This window comes from Cryphonectria parasitica (genome assembly GCF_011745365.1).
Source record: "Cryphonectria parasitica EP155 unplaced genomic scaffold M406scaffold_3, whole genome shotgun sequence".
NCBI classification, from domain to species: Eukaryota; Fungi; Ascomycota; class Sordariomycetes; order Diaporthales; family Cryphonectriaceae; genus Cryphonectria; species Cryphonectria parasitica.
In genome coordinates, this window is record NW_024468911.1 from 2,529,984 (window position 1) to 2,547,054 (window position 17,071).

The window sequence follows — 17,071 nt, forward strand, 5'->3', positions numbered from 1 at the left end:
GACAGTTGAGAGATTAAATCTGGGCCATGCGGTTAGCATATTCGCATGCTCAGAATCGCCCCCCCCCCCCCCTTCGTGATAATTCCCGCAGTCCCAACGACTCTTTTTCCTTTTCTCCTTCCAAGTCGCCAATGTACAGGACCCAAATGCGCGAATGAGTTTCACTTTTTTCTTCATGCTGTCGCTAATTAACGATGGCTGAACTGTGCTTCTCCGCAAAGGCATGCTGCCCCTAGGGCCGTTTGCATTTCGCCTTTCTTTTTTTCAGCCGGGCATTGGCGATTGTGAGCGAGAGTTGCCTAGACACTGTAGTCTCCTCGCTTCCGTTTCTCGGGCCGTGTCCTGAGAATCGATCACCATAACTCCATGCCCTGAAGCCCATTTATCTTGCCTCGCCACGGAGGTCAAGTTATAATCATCATGCCGAGCAACCACACGGCTATAACATAGCTATCCGACTCTGCATCAAAACCCATTCCTTTGCTCGAATAGAACCGAGCCAGCTGTGGTCAAAACAAGATCGAAGCCGCCAGAATAATAATAGGGCGAATGTCATTGAGCCCTTGGCTGTGGTCATGACCGTCTCCACAACGCCGCCGATCCGTGTGGGAAGAGTAAAAAGAACAAGGAGACACCGCCCCAAACGCCAGACTGATGCACTGTTTGGTGAAGACCGCTCTTTGAGAAGAATCAAACAACACGCCACACCCATTACATAGCAAACCATTCCATAAAACCATCTCGTGATCACAAAATGCCTGAATCTTTCAAGGCGTTGTTGAGGATGGTCTCCTTCACGGCGGCGAAGACGAGCCGAATATTTGATGTGTCCGTTGCCTGGGTGAGACTAAGGGGTCGTGTTAGAACAGAGCTAGATAAGAGACAGTTGGGACGTTAAAGCCTTACTGAGGATATAGGTTCAGATGTGCCCGGTTGACCTGGTTAAATCTCCACAAAAGATATTTGGCAGCCTTATTCACATCATTGCCGCCAGAGTAGTCGGGAAAGTAGTTGCTCAATGGCGACCTGCCGAGCTTCTGCTTGAAGATGTCGACTTTATTGAGGAACAATATTATGCTGGTCCGCACGAACCATCTCGAATTGACCACGGAATCGAATAAGAGCAGGCTCTCCATCATACGGTTCTGCCAACTGTTAGCGATAGTCTTGTTTGAATCTGTAGGAATGACGTTTCAACTGTACCTGACTACTCTCCTCCAGTAGCACCTGGTCATATTCGCTAAGGGCCACACAGAATATGATAGATGTCACGTTCTCAAAACAGTGAATCCACTTTTTCCGCTCGCTTCGTTGTCCTCCAACGTCAAACATGCTGTGGTGGGGGAAAAGAAAAAAGAGGAGAACCAAGGTTAGCCTGTGACCACTCTCGCCCAAAGGGTGCTGGCGTATGGCAATACTTACTGTATGCTAAGCTGGCCCATTTGGAAACGTGTCTCGTATATCCCCGTTGTTTTTGTTCTTGCTCGAAGGACGTCCATCTCGTTCGGCAGGTAGTCCTGGCGCACGATTCGTTGCGCCTGCTCAAAGAAACTGGTAGTCAGGTCAGCCACGGGTTCAACGCTTACGGTGTAGGCCTCAGACGCACTATTCGGCCGAGTCCATGAGGTAGAATTCGGTTTGTCGGTCCATGAGCTGCTTCCTCGCAGGGTCGTTCCATATTGCCTGTATTGCCTCTCCAACCCTCGTGTCGATCAAAACCTGCGGCCCGGAATCGACACTGTATTCGAGGAGAAAGTCGCAAAGAGTCTTTGTTTCTTCCTTTTCTGGTTCGATGTCGAACTGCCGCATTGCATTCACGACGGCTTTGGCGCATTCTATTAGGTTTTTGAACACGGTCGGGCGGTAGTTGTAGAGCTCTTCGTCCGAATAGCCCTTGAGATGGATAATCTTCATCTGCTTCACGATCGTGGACTTGCCGCTCTCGCCGGATCCTGCACACCTGGTGTTAGTGTTATTGTCCAACCAACTTTCCTCCCCGCACTCCAGGGTGTCGCGCATGAAGCGCTCGTCACCACAGGCAACATACCCAACAGGAGGATCTTGCATTCTCTTCTCAATCGTTTTGAGTCCTCTTCCAAATCCTTGTCAATCTTTTGGCTCCTCTTCTTCTGCTCCGTTTCTTCACTGCTCGAACTCATGCAGGCACCCATCTTGACTGACCCCGCTGGCCCACGAGGGAGCCGCGCTCACGGAGGACAAGGCGGGAGGGACGCTCAGACGGTGCGACCCAGGCCGGAGATTTGAGGTCGAGTTCGCTTTGACAGGGCAAGCTAGGCGCCCATGGAGTGTGCGTCTGGGTGAATCGGTTGATGGGGTAGGCGAAGGGGTGACGGGAGCTCAAGGCGTCAGAGGCTTGGGTGCTTGCACTGGGCGGAAAGCTTGGCCTTCCCAGGCGGACAAGGTGTCTCGGCTCGATTGTACCGCCTCTCGCAGCAATTGATGGTGGTTGCCGATCGGGTCAGGGACGCAGAGAGGGAGTGTTATGGCAATTGACAGCTGGACGCTCCTAAAGTGATCAGACTATGAGTCTGGGAAGCTCACAGCCAGATTGAAGGCAACCCGACGCCTGCCTGGGCAGGGGTAGAAGCTCGAGGATCTTTACACTGTCAAAGAAGAAAGGGGTGGGAGCTTGCTTGCTGTCAGTGACCTGTCGTGTCGGTCTTGACCGCGACGCCAGGCTGCGCAGAGTAGGGTGGGTGGGTACTCTACGCTGACGTATCGAGAGGAGTCGGGCTTCAGCCAACCAGGCGGCTTTTGACGTAGCAGGTTCGTGTCGTAACGACAAGAGAACTCAGGAAGGTCTTTTTTCCCTCCTTTGTGTTCAGAGGGGAGGAGGGGGAAAACGTTGAGCCCTGGGGCCAGTCGGTCGCGTCTGGTCGAGTGTTGCTCTCTATCCTGAGCAAGTATTGTATACACAATACCAGGGAAAAGCGCAGCTGAACCGCATCGAGGATTTCTAATGTTAGAAGAAAGCCCAGGTCCGGGGAGTGGCGTGCCCTTACATACCTGAGGGGTTATGCCGAAAACGATGGGGAGCTCGCTCTAAGGAAACTATAGCTCAGAGCTGCCGGGTTGGGGAGGGGGGACCTGCTGGTGGGCTTGGGCAGGCAGGAGCAGTACGACGGCATGTCCTTTCCTGGCGGCAAGAGATGTGACCAGCGAGCGACGGACGAGGGCGGCCGAGGTGAGCGAGGAGTAGACGTAGATATCAGTGGCCAAGGGGGTGTGCGGGTGGTGTGGTTTATCGGTGGCTCGTGGTTGTGATTGTGGTCGTCGGGTCGTCGTCGGGTCGTGGTAGCGAGCGAGCGAGGCGGGTGGTGAATAGTGGCCCGGACTGGCTGGAGTCTTGGTCGGTTGAATTAGGTTGGCGTGGGTTGGATGGGCGGGATTCGAAAGAGAAAGAAAAGAAGGAGGGATAAAAATAAAAAAATAAAAAAAAAGATAAAAAACCAAGCCGAAAGGGACCGGACCGAACGGGACGGACACCACACCGCAGGTCTGATTGAATGTGTTTTTCTGGATCTGGTAATTGACAACCCTGGCTCCTGATTGCCGAAGGCTGGCTGGCTGGCTGGCAGCGGCTGGGTCAGATGGCAGTTAGGAATTGTGGCAAGCGCTTGGCAAGGCAAAAGGCAAGGCCAAGGCCAGACAAGGGCAGGCCAGGCCAGGCAAGGGCAGCAGCGTAGGGCAGGGCGAGGCAAGGCGAGGCGCAGAGAGGCCCTACCCGCAGACAGAGAACCAGAGATCAGTCGGGTTCTGTATGGTCTGTGCAGGTCTGGCTGACAGCAGCGGCGACACTATTACTGTCAGAGCCGGTGTATGCGTGTGTCGTCGAACCTGGCAGGCCCATTCAGGTGCATACAGAATGTGTTGTTGTGGGGAGAAGGGGAGGACTCTTTTTCAGAGCGCAGATGTAGGATTTCCACTACCAAACCCTCCAGAGCGGGAACCGATCGCAAAAAGAAAGAGAGAGGAAAAAAAAAGAAAAAGAGTATCAAGCATTGACGTAGTCAAATCTGGTGACAGCCGCCAAGGTGCAGGCCGCAGGTGCAGGTGCAGGAACAGGTGTACAGATACGTGTACTGTGGGTGTGGGTTGCAGGTGCAGCAGGGAGCAGGTGGAGGGAACGCAGGAGTAGTGATTGATGGGAGAGGAGATGGATCATCATCATGCGGGGGGAAGCGCGCAGTACTCACGGGTATTGTTAGTCTCGGTCTGTACGCGCAGCTACTCAGGTACCTGCTTCAGGTCCCACTCACTACAAGACGACATCAAATATCATAATCTAGTATAGTACATAGTAAGCATGCAGCATTTTCAGTAGTAACCTGCTGCTTACATAGTAGTCGATGCAGGATGTTGAATTATCATTTCTTCTTGTATGTTGCAGTAGAAAACCACTAGACGAGATCCTTTTGCTGTGAGAGCCGGTAGCCCGTGGCTGTCGCTGTTACTGCCACTGCCGCTGTCACTATCACTGTTGCTACGAGCTGCGGGTGCCCTGCCACAGGGACCACCCCCAAAGGGTAAAACTGTCCCACTGCTTCCCTACCATGTACTATGGTAGCTGCCGCCCACTGTGGATGAATGGGGGATGGGCCACACGGGGTGAGCGGTGACCATGTCAGAAGTACGAGCCTCAGGTCCCCACCTCTCTGTACTGGGGCCCCCGGTCACCTCTGTTTGTTGGCCTTGAACACACCGCTGCTAGGCGCAAACGGTATTTCTTCCTTCGTGCTGGCAGGCAACGCAAAATCATCAATCATCACATCCCGCTCCAATTTCAGCGCCAACCAGACTGACCCTAGAGAGGAACATGGGCCAGCCAAGAGCAGACATATTGTTGTGTATGAAAACAGCAGTAGGATACAATTAGAAGCTTATTATATGCCGTCTTGAGTTCTCTCTCGAACCTGGGTCCCCCCCCCCAAGGGTGGATCCCGGATCCTGGAAGTTGGCATATCGTGGGGGGCAAAACATCGTCTAAAATATATATATATAATTAAACAAAGGAGCGCCCTCACTGCAAGATCTACTTCCCAGCTCTGATAGCAAGACTGCTTGCCACACAGTAGCTAGACTTTATCTTTGCTTCAACAGACCAGAAGCAAATCTCATTACCCCTCCTTCCCCCCGCCCCCCTCTTCAGCGACTATAAATTCCGTTGCTGTACATACTCATGCACCACAGCTGTTCGCCGCCTGCAGCCCTCGCCGAAGATGGAAGCTGCTTTGATAACAGGCTCGCAATATAACGTATTGGCCCATCCTAAACCTGGCACCAACCTTTGACCATAGACATCACGCAATAGATGTCATCAATGTTCCCCTCCCTCTGGGCGACTACATCCACCCCCTCCCCGTCTTTTTCCCACGGTTCTCCGGCACTGTAAAAGTTTTGTCCTTTTTTTTTCTTTTTCCTTGAATCCTTTTTCTTGTCTAGTTAGTCTCCCTCATCCAGCGCTATCAGCTGCACCTGCTCACTTACCGACATTGTTAATTCTCCGCCAGCCGGGTTGAACATCCCCATCGCATCAGGCCAGAGATCCAATGACATGACCTGTGAGCGACAAGGCCCCCCCCCAGAATCCAGTCTCAGCCCCAGCTATCCAGCACAATCCCATCAATCCCCGAACCTGCCGAGACCTCTTTCCACGCCCTATCAACAAATGAGAGGTTGCAGCGAAGCAATAGACAAGGGCCTCTCATTCCCGCGGGTGCCATAGCCGCTTAGAGGTCCTCACCTTGGAAGAGGGGGTTGGTGGTTTTTTTTTTTTGGGGGGGGGGGGGGGTTTAACCGATATCCCTTGTACAACCTGGTATGACAACTGTGTGTATGAGTTTTGGGGTGGGGGGGACCAACCTCCAGTCAACGCTTCCAAAAAGATGACGACACGACCATGAACTTTGTTGTTGGTCAAACAATAAAGACAACAATCTGGACTGTGCCACCACCATAACGCCACACCAGCAGCACCACCACTAAGTAGCAAAAGCAGCATCTGATCGTCGTCTGTCACAGCTTGGTCTGGATCCAGAGGCACGAGAGGGCCGAGAGTCTATGCCCTCTAATCCTCATCCATTTCCCAAGGTGCGCCACGGCGCCCGAAAACGTACGAATCTCCGGCCCCTCATCTCCAGATCGCCATCGCTCACCTCTCTCCCCCCCCCCCCCCCCTCAATGCGAGCAGGGCCCTCGCAAGGCACATGATCTATCTATCACCCATGGGAAGGAAGGGGGGAGGGGCGGTGGTTAGTTTGTTCTATTGTCTTTCCCTATTTTCTTTCTCCCCCATCTCTTTTCTTTCCTCACCAGTCCTGCTCCAACAGCAGCCCGCGGACTCCCTCGAGATTGTGTCTTGCTGGCGAGCTGCACATTGCCACCGGCGCCCCTTCCTCCCCGCCTCTTCCCCTTTGGCCCTGCTCGCCGACCCGGCCTGCAGCCAACAAGATAAGATGCCGTAGCCGAACCATGATCTCCGAACTACATAGTACTGTATCAATCCTTACAGGTATGGTCAATCATTCAGAGGTACAGTACTCTCAACTCTTTGCCACAGCCCTGGCCTGACCTCCAGGACATGGAACCTCGCAAGATTGACCACCACTTCACTCGAGCATCCTGGACCAGAAGACCAATGCACCCAAGAAAGGAGCCCCCGTGTCCCTGCTCGGAACATCTCCCTTGCCCCCCGCCCCCTCCCCCAACCCCGGTTTTTTAATTTTATATTCCCTGGCTTCTGTCTCTTATGGCTGTGGAACTACCCTACCAGCGAACAACCAAAACAGAAACATTAATTGAAAAGAATAAGAAGAGAAAAGAAACCCAACCTGATTCGGTCCCCCGAGCCACGTGCTTCACCCACGCCGCAGCATGGCTCTTCCCCTGGAAAAAGAGGGCCAATGCCCGCTACTACGACACATCAGTGGGGCGTCGGGGGGCTGGGCCTCGATCTCAAGACGGCCCCAAAGACCCGGGCTGGCTCGAGGAGGCATGGTGTATGTCAAGCCAGTCCATTCTTTTTGTGTGTGTGTGTGTGTGTGTGTGTGTTTGTGTCTGACGTGGTTTAATAAAAGCCACGGGCCCTCTGTTCTGAAGCAGCAAGCCCCTTAAGGAAACATGCCTCTGCGACGACGAGGAACCCTCCCGAAAGCAAAACACACCCCCGGCTTCGGGCCAGGGACGACGCTGTCTCATAGGGGGGAAAGGATAGGTTCCAACACATACACGGATCACAATAATAATATGATAAAAGTGGAAAAAGCGATCTGACCTCCAGGGCCAACCCCCTCCCTTTCTTTTTTCCTGCCCCCCTCCCGGATGTTTTAACTTTGAACCGAGATGAATAAACCTGGTGTTCCGAGAACCTTGTGGTGAACTTTGTGGATAGAGTCTAGTCCACATCCATTTATATATGGCATTGTCGAGAAAAGAGAAGCAAACAAACTATCTTATGGTGTGACTCTCGGGAATCATGCAGGGCGCACTCTATCATCTCGGCCGAATCCACAATGCACATACACACACACAGACACACATCTATGCCTGCCGCTGCTCCGTTCTCTCAACCCTTCTGTCGTGGCAAAACGCCTGATGCTACGGTGCAGTGCTACAGTGCCCCAAGTAGCCATACCCCTCCCTGTCTTGCACAATCAAAATCCTACTACTATAGTACTCTCATGGACCTCGTATACCGAAACTATCATGCTATTTTTACGACCCGCGGCGCTTTTCCTTTGGTGACCGGGATACATACCATTTCCAAGCTGATCATGATAGCCCGGTGGGATGACCTTCTGCAGCTCCAGGACCCTTTGTCAAAGATGTAGAGGACACACTGCGTCATGGGTCTTGGTTTCTGCTGTAGAAAAATGTTGAGCTATGCATTCATCATAGTACTCGCTCTGGACTTAGTCATCAAAGGTTCAAGACTGGGTTCTCCTTCTCATTCGGAGGAAGGTCATGTGTCGTGGAGTTGGTCTACTAGCTCCATAGCAGGACTAGGAAGCTGTATGTTGATGAAGTTTTGCCTTCATCTTACTGTTCAACTTATAAAAGGGGGAAGACAAGGCAGCAAAAGCCACCATCTTCCTCACCACACCACACTCGCCAACTTAGGATAGCATATGTCAGATCTTAACAACCTGGCTGAACCGCCATATCTGCAAAAATGTTCTTTAATTCCTTCCATCAGACCTATGCTACCTGGCCCATTCTATTCTGGTAGGCTCTTTGTGAGGCGGAGTGAGCCTGTCCACATCATTGGACATCTTTTCACTCCCATCTGCTGGCCAAACTAAAAAAAGCCCTTGATCTTCCGTGTGAACGCACCTGGTATTCTTGCACCTAGCTCTCCTGGCGAACTCATTTCCTTAGCCTTTATTCGTGGAGGCTGACAACAACGTGGTATGCCTTGACGATGCGCCCTTTCATGCATCAAACCAGTCAAAGCAACCCATGCAAACAGATCTAGATCATTCCCATCATGACCACTTGACCAAATGGCAAGACCCCGAGTCACTGTGGGAGGCAGGCAATGTCAAGCCTATGATGAGTATAGAGGCTGAGGGGTAGAGCATGTCATGTACTCATACACATCAATCAAGTCCAAAAAAAAATATTGACATGAACTGGCCCACCTATGCTAGGTAGCCAAGCTCATCGTCATCAAGACGCTCAAGGTACTCCTTGTCAAGAAGGATCTCGATGCACTTCTTGATATCCGCCACCTTAGGAACAAAACGCTGGCGGATCTGGTTGATGGTCTCGCTCACCAGCTGCTGGTGCTTCATCTTCTTTCGCGCCTTCATGATACGAACGATAGCGGACTATAAGAAAAGTTGTTAGCATCTATCCAGTTACACATAGAGCCAGAAAAAGAGGAAGGGTGGAGGGCAGCTCACCTGGAGTAAGAGTTTACGGTCCTCCTCGATCGTCTTGTTGGTCTCAACCTCCTCCTGCTTCGCCTCCGTCTTCGTGCCGAGGTTAAGATTGACACGAATCTTCTTGCTCTTGAAGTTATAGTTGAGGCTGAACGTCTTGCCAGGGCCTGGCTTGTCGCCCTCGGGTGACATAGTGAGAACCTTCGCCTTCAGGAGTATGCCCAGAGCAGGGTCCAGTGTCTCCGAGTTCATTTGTGTGGCCTCAGCGATATCCTCGTACGTGTTCTTGTCGGTCTCGTTGAAGAGAAGCAGCACAGCCATTTGATACAGTGAGACTTGGAAGGTGTAGGGCGTCTTGCTGTTCTTGCAGTAGTTGGCCTTCAGCTCACCTTTGCACAGCTGCCACAGCCACGTGAGTTTGCGACCTTCGTGCTTGTGCTTGTAGAACCTCGTGAACCGCTCCAGATCGGCGCCGATCTCCGTGGGCGGGTTGTACGTCGTCGAGGGCGGGTTCAAAGGCCAGAAGCCAGTGCCTAGAATGAAGTATTGGGAGTCCAACAGGGAGCCCTCGTCAAGGGCATTGGTGTGCTCCTTGAAGCCGGTGTTGAGATCCTTTGAAATCTGCATGTCCTGGAACATGCGCTGCAGCTTGTTGGTATACTCAAAACCGCAGGCCTCCTTCAGCTTGCTGATCATGGATGTCTCGGCATCGTCACTGCTGGAATTGCTGTGAACGAGGCGCCGGGCCAGCATGCGAGAGTAGAATTTCTGGAAGACGTCCTTGTCCTCAATGTACTTGAAGACAGTCATGATCTGTGACAGAGTCTCCTCCAGCTGAGACTCCTCGACGCCAGTACCGCTCTTGCGCAACAGCACGTCGGTATACTTGGCGAGGAGCTCGGGAGACTTATTGGATCCAGACTTGCACATGTCGTTGCGGTTGACAAACTCTCTGCAGGCATTGTCGAGTGATCTCGTAAATTCAGGCTCGTCATTGAACGCCCGCTTGACCAGACCTTGGTACTGTGAGTGAATCTCCAGAAGAGCATCGACGTAGACCTTGGGCTCGAGCTTCTCAGCATCTTGCGCAACCTTGGCAACCGCTGCCAACCCCGCCTTACGGACGTGGGCTTCGAATCGGGCGCGCAGAGGATCCAGGCCGTTCGGGATTCGCGATAGCAGGTCGTACATACGAGCCATGTCCTCTTCTCGATCATTCTCCAATAGGAGCTGGAACTCATCGCGAAGCAGGTTCTGGTGGTCCTTGATGAGAGCGTCATTACAACATGCCTTCAAAGAGATGGCGATGTCGGGATGTAAATAGAGCTTGACGCGCTCCTCCTCCTCGTCTAGGCGAGCGACAGCCTTCTTCATATACTCGACAACGCTGTTCTCGGCCAGGAACTGCGTGCTCTCGGTCTGATAGAACAGTCTGGTCGCCTCGAGGAATGGCTTCTCGAAGTGATACCTGTAGCAGTCAAGCGTAGTCTTGCTGGGGTCGGACGGGTCAAGACCAAGGGCAACGAAGGAGTCGACGACTTGCTTGATCTGACCGTGCTCGATAGTCTCGCCGTTTCGTTGCTTCTCAACCAGCTTCAGCACCGCCGCCATGACCTTCTTGTCGATCTTCTCGAACAACACCGCCCGCCATTGCACCAGATGCATGGTGTACACATCGTATATATTCTTCTTGCCCTCGTCCATCTCACGTTTGACCCAGTGACGGTTCAGGTATCGGAACAGGTGGTGGACGTACTTTCCGGCGTTGGTGTATCGCTCCCACTCCTTGATGTAATAAGTGAGGAGGGCCTCATCTGTGTGCTGCTCAGCTCTATCCAGAAGTACCTTGAGGTGCTGCTCCAGGTAGTCCAGGAGCTTTTTATACAGGTCTTCACCAAGCAGGTGGGCGCCCCTGTGATGACCCTGGCCGATGCCAGCTGAAGGCGTGCTGGAGGTGAGGGGATGAGCCTTCTGCGATGTGCAGAAGTTGTGAACAGCAGTGTAAATTCCCATGTACTATCGTGGAACATCTACCGTCAGTGTCATTCGGATCGAAGGGGGAAAAGGAGATGTCATTCAGACCACGAGGGCTGGGAATCAAGGCTCACATCGTCCATAGTCATGCCTTTCTGAAGATCGTCCATGATCTTGGTGATACCACCAGCGAGGTACTCCCATGTATCTGTAATGCTATCACGGTCAGGCCCCTTGGGCATCGCCACAGACGACCGCATCGTGGCCGTGCTCGAGCCACCTGGAAGCCTGTTGAGTGTGGCAAGGGTTGCAGGATGCTGGGACGGGACGACGCGAAGGAGACGGTGAGGACGAAAACTGAGAAAGCGCTTGTTGGCGACAGCAGATGCACTCGAAGAACGACACGGCTGGTGTATGGTTGGGTGTGGGCCAGATCAGAAAAAAGTTGGGATCACTCGATGTTGACGGCGTGATAGGAGCTGGTATGACTGGTTGCCTGTGGCGGAGTGAGGGTCGGGGGAGGATGAGGGCCTAACTATTCGATGGTCAGGCGCGTCTTCGAGGGGTACTGGAGGTGTGTCCAAGGATCGCCCTAACACGATGAGAAGGAAAAAGGAAAAAGAGGACACAGGGATGTGAGAGCGACAACCAGTTGCGCTGTCTGTTGTCCTGACTGTCGCTGTTTGTGTGAAGGGAGGAAGAAGCAAGGCTTTGGATAGAAGGCAGGAGTTGTTTGGAGGTCAAGGCTTGCTGCTGTAGGCTGCTGAAGCGGCGGGAAAGTCGAAAGTGAGCCAACTTGCTGACAAGGGTTGCAGGCGGCTGACTTGGATGGACGGCAATGGCGGGGTCTGTGCCCCCGTTTTGGGATCCACTTTTTATTAGCCTGGAGGTGCCAAACAACTATCACTCACTGACTGGAGATTCGCATTCTTGCAACTTTTAACATTCACATGTCGCCTGCTGTCAACAACATCCTAGCCTTATGGTTCCTTGGGGAGTCGGTGGGTGCGTAAGACGCGGCTGGCTGTGATTCATAGCATGCTCCTCGAAAAATCAAGTCTACTGGCAAACATAAAAGAAGAAACAAGGAGAGATGTAAGACCAGAGATGGAAAGTTCAGAACGCCAGCAGCACTGAGAGTGTCGGAACTCTCGCTATATCCACTACTTAGTGAGCATGTCTATGATGATGTTGGGCCCTTGAGGGTAGAGAGACCGCCCTTATGCCAGCTATGTTCAGAGGGCTCAGACATGTGTAAATACTTTATGCTGTTGTTGAATTTTTCTATACTCTGACTACCTTTTCAAGCGTGGGACACTAATCTTCGATCCTCGTCTCCTGCTCCCGTCCCAAGCCTCTGCACTAGCCTGAACACATTCACTGTAAAATTCATGATCCAACCAATGAGACCCAGCAGCAGGAAGGAGGCCAGGGCCTTCATCTTGGCCATCTCGCCGTACGGGTTGTTCCTGAGGTACAGCGAATCAAACGCAAGCGTGGCGCTAGCGGACTTGAAGATGATGAAGAAAAGATCGAGAAGCGTCAGGGAGACTTTGTGCATTGGGGACCTCAGGCCAAACTGCGGCCCGGTCCACTCATCCCAGGTCATGTAGAACACGTAGGGTGTGACGACGCAGTCAACAACGATGGCCACGAGCCATTGTGAGCGGAGAGAGATGCCTGCTGTATTTGAGGACCGATCTCCTGCGTCCGCATACAGCTTCCATAAATTGGCTGACAAGGCAAGCGAGATGATAGACAGCAGCAAGACCGAGAATCTGAGGATTGCGGGAACCAGGGGGTGGTTGAGGAGAATGCGCCAGGCATGTTCATGAAAGGCCGCCCTCCTGCTCCTGCTCCGCACTGCATCATCTGTGAAGCGCAGGGGGGTGTTGTCGTTGAAGCCGGGCATCAACTCATTCAGCTTCTCTGGATCGACCGTTTCCGCATTCTCGCCGGCGGCGTGTCCATACTTGCTGGCCTGCACAAAGTTCCTCCATGGCGAGTCCTGATCGCGCATCAGGTAATTCGGGATGATGATCGGCTCTCTCGTTCGGAGATGGTCCCATTTCTGCCCCCGCTGTACTCGCCTCTTCTGCCTCTTCTTCGCGATCAAATTCTTTGACACATTATTGACTGGTGCTTCGGAGGTCCAGTTCACGTATCCGTCTCTAGACACCCTCCGCTGCGGTGGCGCAGGGGTGCTGTTGTGCTCTGGGCGTACGGTCTCCGACGGTCGGCTCGGCACGATCTGCTGAATCTCTGGCGGTGGCGGGCCATATCTGTCTTCCCAAGACGCGATCCAAGCTATAAAGACGTCAGCAGGAGGCCCCATTCAACGACATAACGTGGGACTGACGCGGTATGGTGCGTATTTTCCGGTTTGCATTTGCTTCGACCGCAGTGCTTCCGGTGCTAGGGCGCGGGTGTTCCATGAAGACTGGTCAAGATACAGCCCCCCTAATGCCCGAAATCTGTTTGTCCTTCTTCTGTTTCGTCTCTTCTGAAGAAGGAAAAACAGTCTAATGCGACTGCTTCCCACAAGGAGGCCCTATGGATAGACCTCGCTCCCTCAGGGTGGCCCGCGGCGGGTGAAACACGGAGCAGCTGAATGACCGTAGCGATGTTTCGACAAAGCACCCTAATGAACCGCAAGGCTTCGCCAGGTCAATCTGGTGGGTATTCCGAGATTTCCAGCCGTCGAAGCCTACACCTACAAGAATGAAGGCGGCAGTGGGACGGTGTTGTTGGGCCCGAGTCGGTTAGGTGGGTGCGCGGCCGCAAAGTGAGCAACAGGGTGTCAACGGTAGTATTTGGGGCCCACGCGACGAGAGAGAAGCCAATTATTGATCTTTTACCAGAAAATTGGCAGAAGGGCGCAAAGCAAAACGAGTAGACGACCTGTAGTGTACAGTTATCGCTAGGACAGACTGTGCTTTATGTTGGCCAGACAAAGTCGTGCCTGGTCCGGACCTTTCTTCATGAGACATGCAGGCAGGCAGAGAGGGTGCTTGTGTAATCACGATCAGCAGCAGTGGGCAGGCAAGGCGGGCCTCATTAATTCGTCAACAGTGAATGACCTGGCGACCGCAGCACAGGTCCGCGCCGCGACGAGGTTGGTGGAGGTGAGAAGAGAAGAAAACAGAAAGAGATGACGCTTAATTTCACGAAGTTGAATTGAGAATCAAGGTTGTCTCGGGCTCGATGATGGGAGACCAGGGGGGTGCAAGCTTCCAGCAAGGGACGTCACCGGCTAAGACGGAGTACACACTACCTATTGACCACCTGAATTCCCAGCCACCAGTTCACAACAGCGTTCAAGACCATGATGCCCTGTTTGCCTTTTCCTCTTTCTTTTCTACCAACATGTGGTAATTAGGTCGGGAGAAGAGGTTAGTTATTGGACATGATTTTGAATTACCAAAATTTCTTCATACTGCTTTCCTCCCTTGCATCTTTTTCCCTTCCTGTTGTTGAGAGGTCATCGATGTACCAAAATAAGGCCGTCTCTCAAGGTTCATGCCTGTCAGGATCAGCGGAGCAGATCAGTCAGTGGCCCACAGCGACTGCATGGGAGGCCCCGTGATAGAGAGGTACCTGGAGCTGCGCCCGCTTCCTCAGGGGCATTTTCTCCGAAGCCCAGGCCTCCCAGGGCGTTCCAGGACGTGGCTGCAGGCCCACTGTGGTAGAGTGCCTGCAGCCAGAACGGAAAGGTAGTGCACTAACCTGCAGGGCCGATATCCACTCAGAGGGCACAGTGAGCTCCAGAGTGCGTCATTGCCATGGACCTGCAACGCGCAGAAAACTTCGATCTAGGAAGATAGATCCTACACCTTGCTTTAAGCTTATCGTGACCAGCATCTCCAGGCATTGCCCAGCTGCCTCCTCTTCCTATCTTCGCTTGGGATTCCAGCCTGGCTCTGTCTCTCAGCGCACAGTCATGGACAGCAGCATCAGGTCTTGGTTTTGAAAAGCGGCGTTATCATCACTCGCCAGTAGCCTTCACAGCTCTCCTCCCCTCGCCCTCTCTCATCCGTCTCCCGAGTCATTCACTGCCTAGTCGTCATCGCGCCCACCCCAGCAGGACCAGCCAGCTGTCATAACGCAGACCTCTAGCAAAGATGCGCGTCTTTCTCCTTCCTGTATCGACGCGTCGGACGCTTCTGTACGCCCATCGGCTCAACGACGCTGCGCACCAGAGCTCAGGATGGATGGACAGGATCCAGCTCAAGGCCGCGGCAACCTGGGCGGGCTGGGAACAGAAAGAGTCGGGCTGGCAAAAGACCATTGTCAAATATGGCAACCAGGCTCTCCGGAAGATACCATATGAGGAGTGGGGGCTCAAGTCTGTCCCGCCGCTGTCCACGAAGCGTGCAGACGACGAGCTCAAGGGCAGCGACAAGGTGGAGGTCTACTTTCCCAAGACCCTGATACAGTCCAGCCAGGTTGAAGACGTGCTACAGAGGCTGAGCACAGAGCGAGAGGGTCTTCACCGAAGGAGGCTTTTATGGTGCTTCATAGGGATGCCTATCAGTGCCCCGTTCGCGTTGGTCCCAGTGTAAGTGCAGTGGTATAGAGATAGACCTTGGTCTTGGGAAAAATAATGCTAATCACGTTCGATTAGAGTCCCGAACATACCCTTCTTCTATCTCGTCTACCGGGCATGGTCGCATTGGCGTGCCCTGTCAGGTGGTAAACACATACAATTCCTCCTCAAAAATCGCCTACTCATCCATAAGCCCTCCCCGATCCTTGATGAGGTGTACCTGAGACAGGATCCCCCGCTTCCATCGACGCCAGACCCCACGGTCGACCCCGGAGTACCCAAGAACGCCAACCCAAAAATGCCCCAAGACGCCCAACCGAAAGGAGAAATGATGTTGTTGGATCAGAGCAATGGAAAGAAAATGACTCAGGCTTTGGGCCTGCCACAGCTGGAGGTAGAGCTGGAGCGAGCAATATGGCAGGTCCAACAAGCCATCCATAAGCAGAACGCTGAGCGCGACGCTGCCGCCAAGAAGAAAGACGACCCAAAGTCGCAATGACGAAAAAAATACCAAAGAAACAGAGTTGATGAGAAAAGACGATGTATGAGATACGGGGCCCGGCAACATGATCTGAAGATGGCGCACATAAAAAATGAGGTTGGAGTTGAGCCGATTTAGAATTCCACTCAGATCTCTCCAGTGGCCCGAGACACTCGGGCGATCACTGCCGCATAAAAGAATTCGACTCTCTTATGATGAAGCAGGTTCCGACCCAGCGGTTTTTTTCTCTCTTTCGTTGGTATCTAACGCGAGAGATAGTGACCGCTCCTGAGCATTTCGAAGACGAATACAGTGAACAATGTGGCGCAGGCGCTCAACACACACAGGATGAAGAAAAATCGGAGGCGTTGGCGTTGCTTCTCCCCTTGTGACGGCTCAGGCAGCAAGAGATCTCCCTGTGCCTGTTTCTCCAAATCGGCCGTCACATCGTGTTGGACATATTGTGCATAGACAATGTGTGTCAGAGGCCCGGACTCCACGACGAAGGCCGGCATGGCATCCTTGAGATTGTCGGTGATGTCGCCCTCCTCCATGTACGCCAATGGTTCGCACAATTCAGAGATGACGACTGTGTTATCCTCTTTGAGGGGAGGCGAGGACTGCTTGGTGCGCTGGTGCGCGAGTGCCGCTTTTCGACGGAGCAGCCATAGGCCGGGTGATAGCTCTGGGCCCTTTCTCGTCACTGGTCTTGGTTTCCTCATGCGGCGAATCTGTCGTCCAAATTTCAGGTCGCTCTCGCGTAAATCCGGGTTCAGTGGCGACGAGGCAATCGGGATGTGCTGTTTTGCTGCTGCCGCGAGCAGGGCGGCGAAGATGTTCTCGCTGACCCCATACTGTGGCGTCCCTCTTGCGCTGCTAAAGTGTGATATTTGTTCCATTTCTCGACGATGATGTGACTGCGACGGCATCTCTTGACCAAAGTGCATTGACACGATTACTTTTTTCTTTGTCTCTGCAAGAGGGTGCGGCTACATAAAGGCAAAAGTTTAAAAGGAACAGGTTACCGTGTTTAGCACGGTAGGATCCGAGGGATGCTGAGATGGGGGGCGGCGAGAAAAGGCAACGCGGGAGATGAGACAGCCCACGATGACATGTCGCACCTGTGGAATCTAAAAAAGCAGGCACGCGGCCCACGCATAACTGGCC

General features: G+C 53.0%; 5 protein-coding genes across 5 annotated transcripts; 1 reads left to right on the plus strand and 4 right to left on the minus strand.

Moving 5' to 3' along the window:
• Positions 1 to 745: 745 nt before the first annotated feature.
• On the minus strand, positions 746 to 2,326 carry M406DRAFT_89898 (uncharacterized protein; the record flags this gene model as incomplete). The annotated part of the gene is made up of 6 exons (XM_040926166.1): positions 2,048 to 2,326; positions 1,607 to 1,952; positions 1,423 to 1,551; positions 1,204 to 1,333; positions 907 to 1,145; positions 746 to 847 (listed from the first exon to the last, which is right to left on the minus strand). Exons 1-6 carry the CDS (start codon positions 2,169 to 2,171, stop codon positions 748 to 750), a joined length of 1,068 nt encoding a protein of 355 aa, XP_040778342.1. The 5' UTR covers positions 2,172 to 2,326.
• Positions 2,327 to 8,183: 5,857 nt separating this feature from the next.
• On the minus strand, positions 8,184 to 11,148 carry CUL-1 (cell cycle). Its single transcript, XM_040926167.1, has 3 exons — positions 11,012 to 11,148; positions 8,925 to 10,919; positions 8,184 to 8,849 (listed from the first exon to the last, which is right to left on the minus strand). The coding sequence occupies exons 1-3, from the start codon at positions 11,135 to 11,137 to the stop codon at positions 8,661 to 8,663; spliced, it is 2,310 nt and encodes a 769-aa protein (XP_040778343.1). The 5' UTR covers positions 11,138 to 11,148; the 3' UTR covers positions 8,184 to 8,660.
• A 981-nt stretch (positions 11,149 to 12,129) lies between these two features.
• On the minus strand, positions 12,130 to 13,212 carry M406DRAFT_288406 (uncharacterized protein; the record flags this gene model as incomplete). Its single annotated transcript, XM_040918790.1, has 1 exon — positions 12,130 to 13,212. The coding sequence occupies one exon, from the start codon at positions 13,210 to 13,212 to the stop codon at positions 12,181 to 12,183; it is 1,032 nt and encodes a 343-aa protein (XP_040778344.1). The 3' UTR covers positions 12,130 to 12,180.
• A 1,786-nt stretch (positions 13,213 to 14,998) lies between these two features.
• On the plus strand, positions 14,999 to 15,922 carry M406DRAFT_251988 (uncharacterized protein; the record flags this gene model as incomplete). Its single annotated transcript, XM_040916803.1, has 2 exons — positions 14,999 to 15,435; positions 15,502 to 15,922. The coding sequence occupies 2 exons, from the start codon at positions 14,999 to 15,001 to the stop codon at positions 15,920 to 15,922; spliced, it is 858 nt and encodes a 285-aa protein (XP_040778345.1).
• A 245-nt stretch (positions 15,923 to 16,167) lies between these two features.
• Positions 16,168 to 16,803, minus strand: M406DRAFT_328468 (uncharacterized protein; the record flags this gene model as incomplete). The annotated part of the gene is made up of 1 exon (XM_040920332.1): positions 16,168 to 16,803. The coding sequence occupies one exon, from the start codon at positions 16,801 to 16,803 to the stop codon at positions 16,168 to 16,170; it is 636 nt and encodes a 211-aa protein (XP_040778346.1).
• Positions 16,804 to 17,071: the final 268 nt, after the last annotated feature.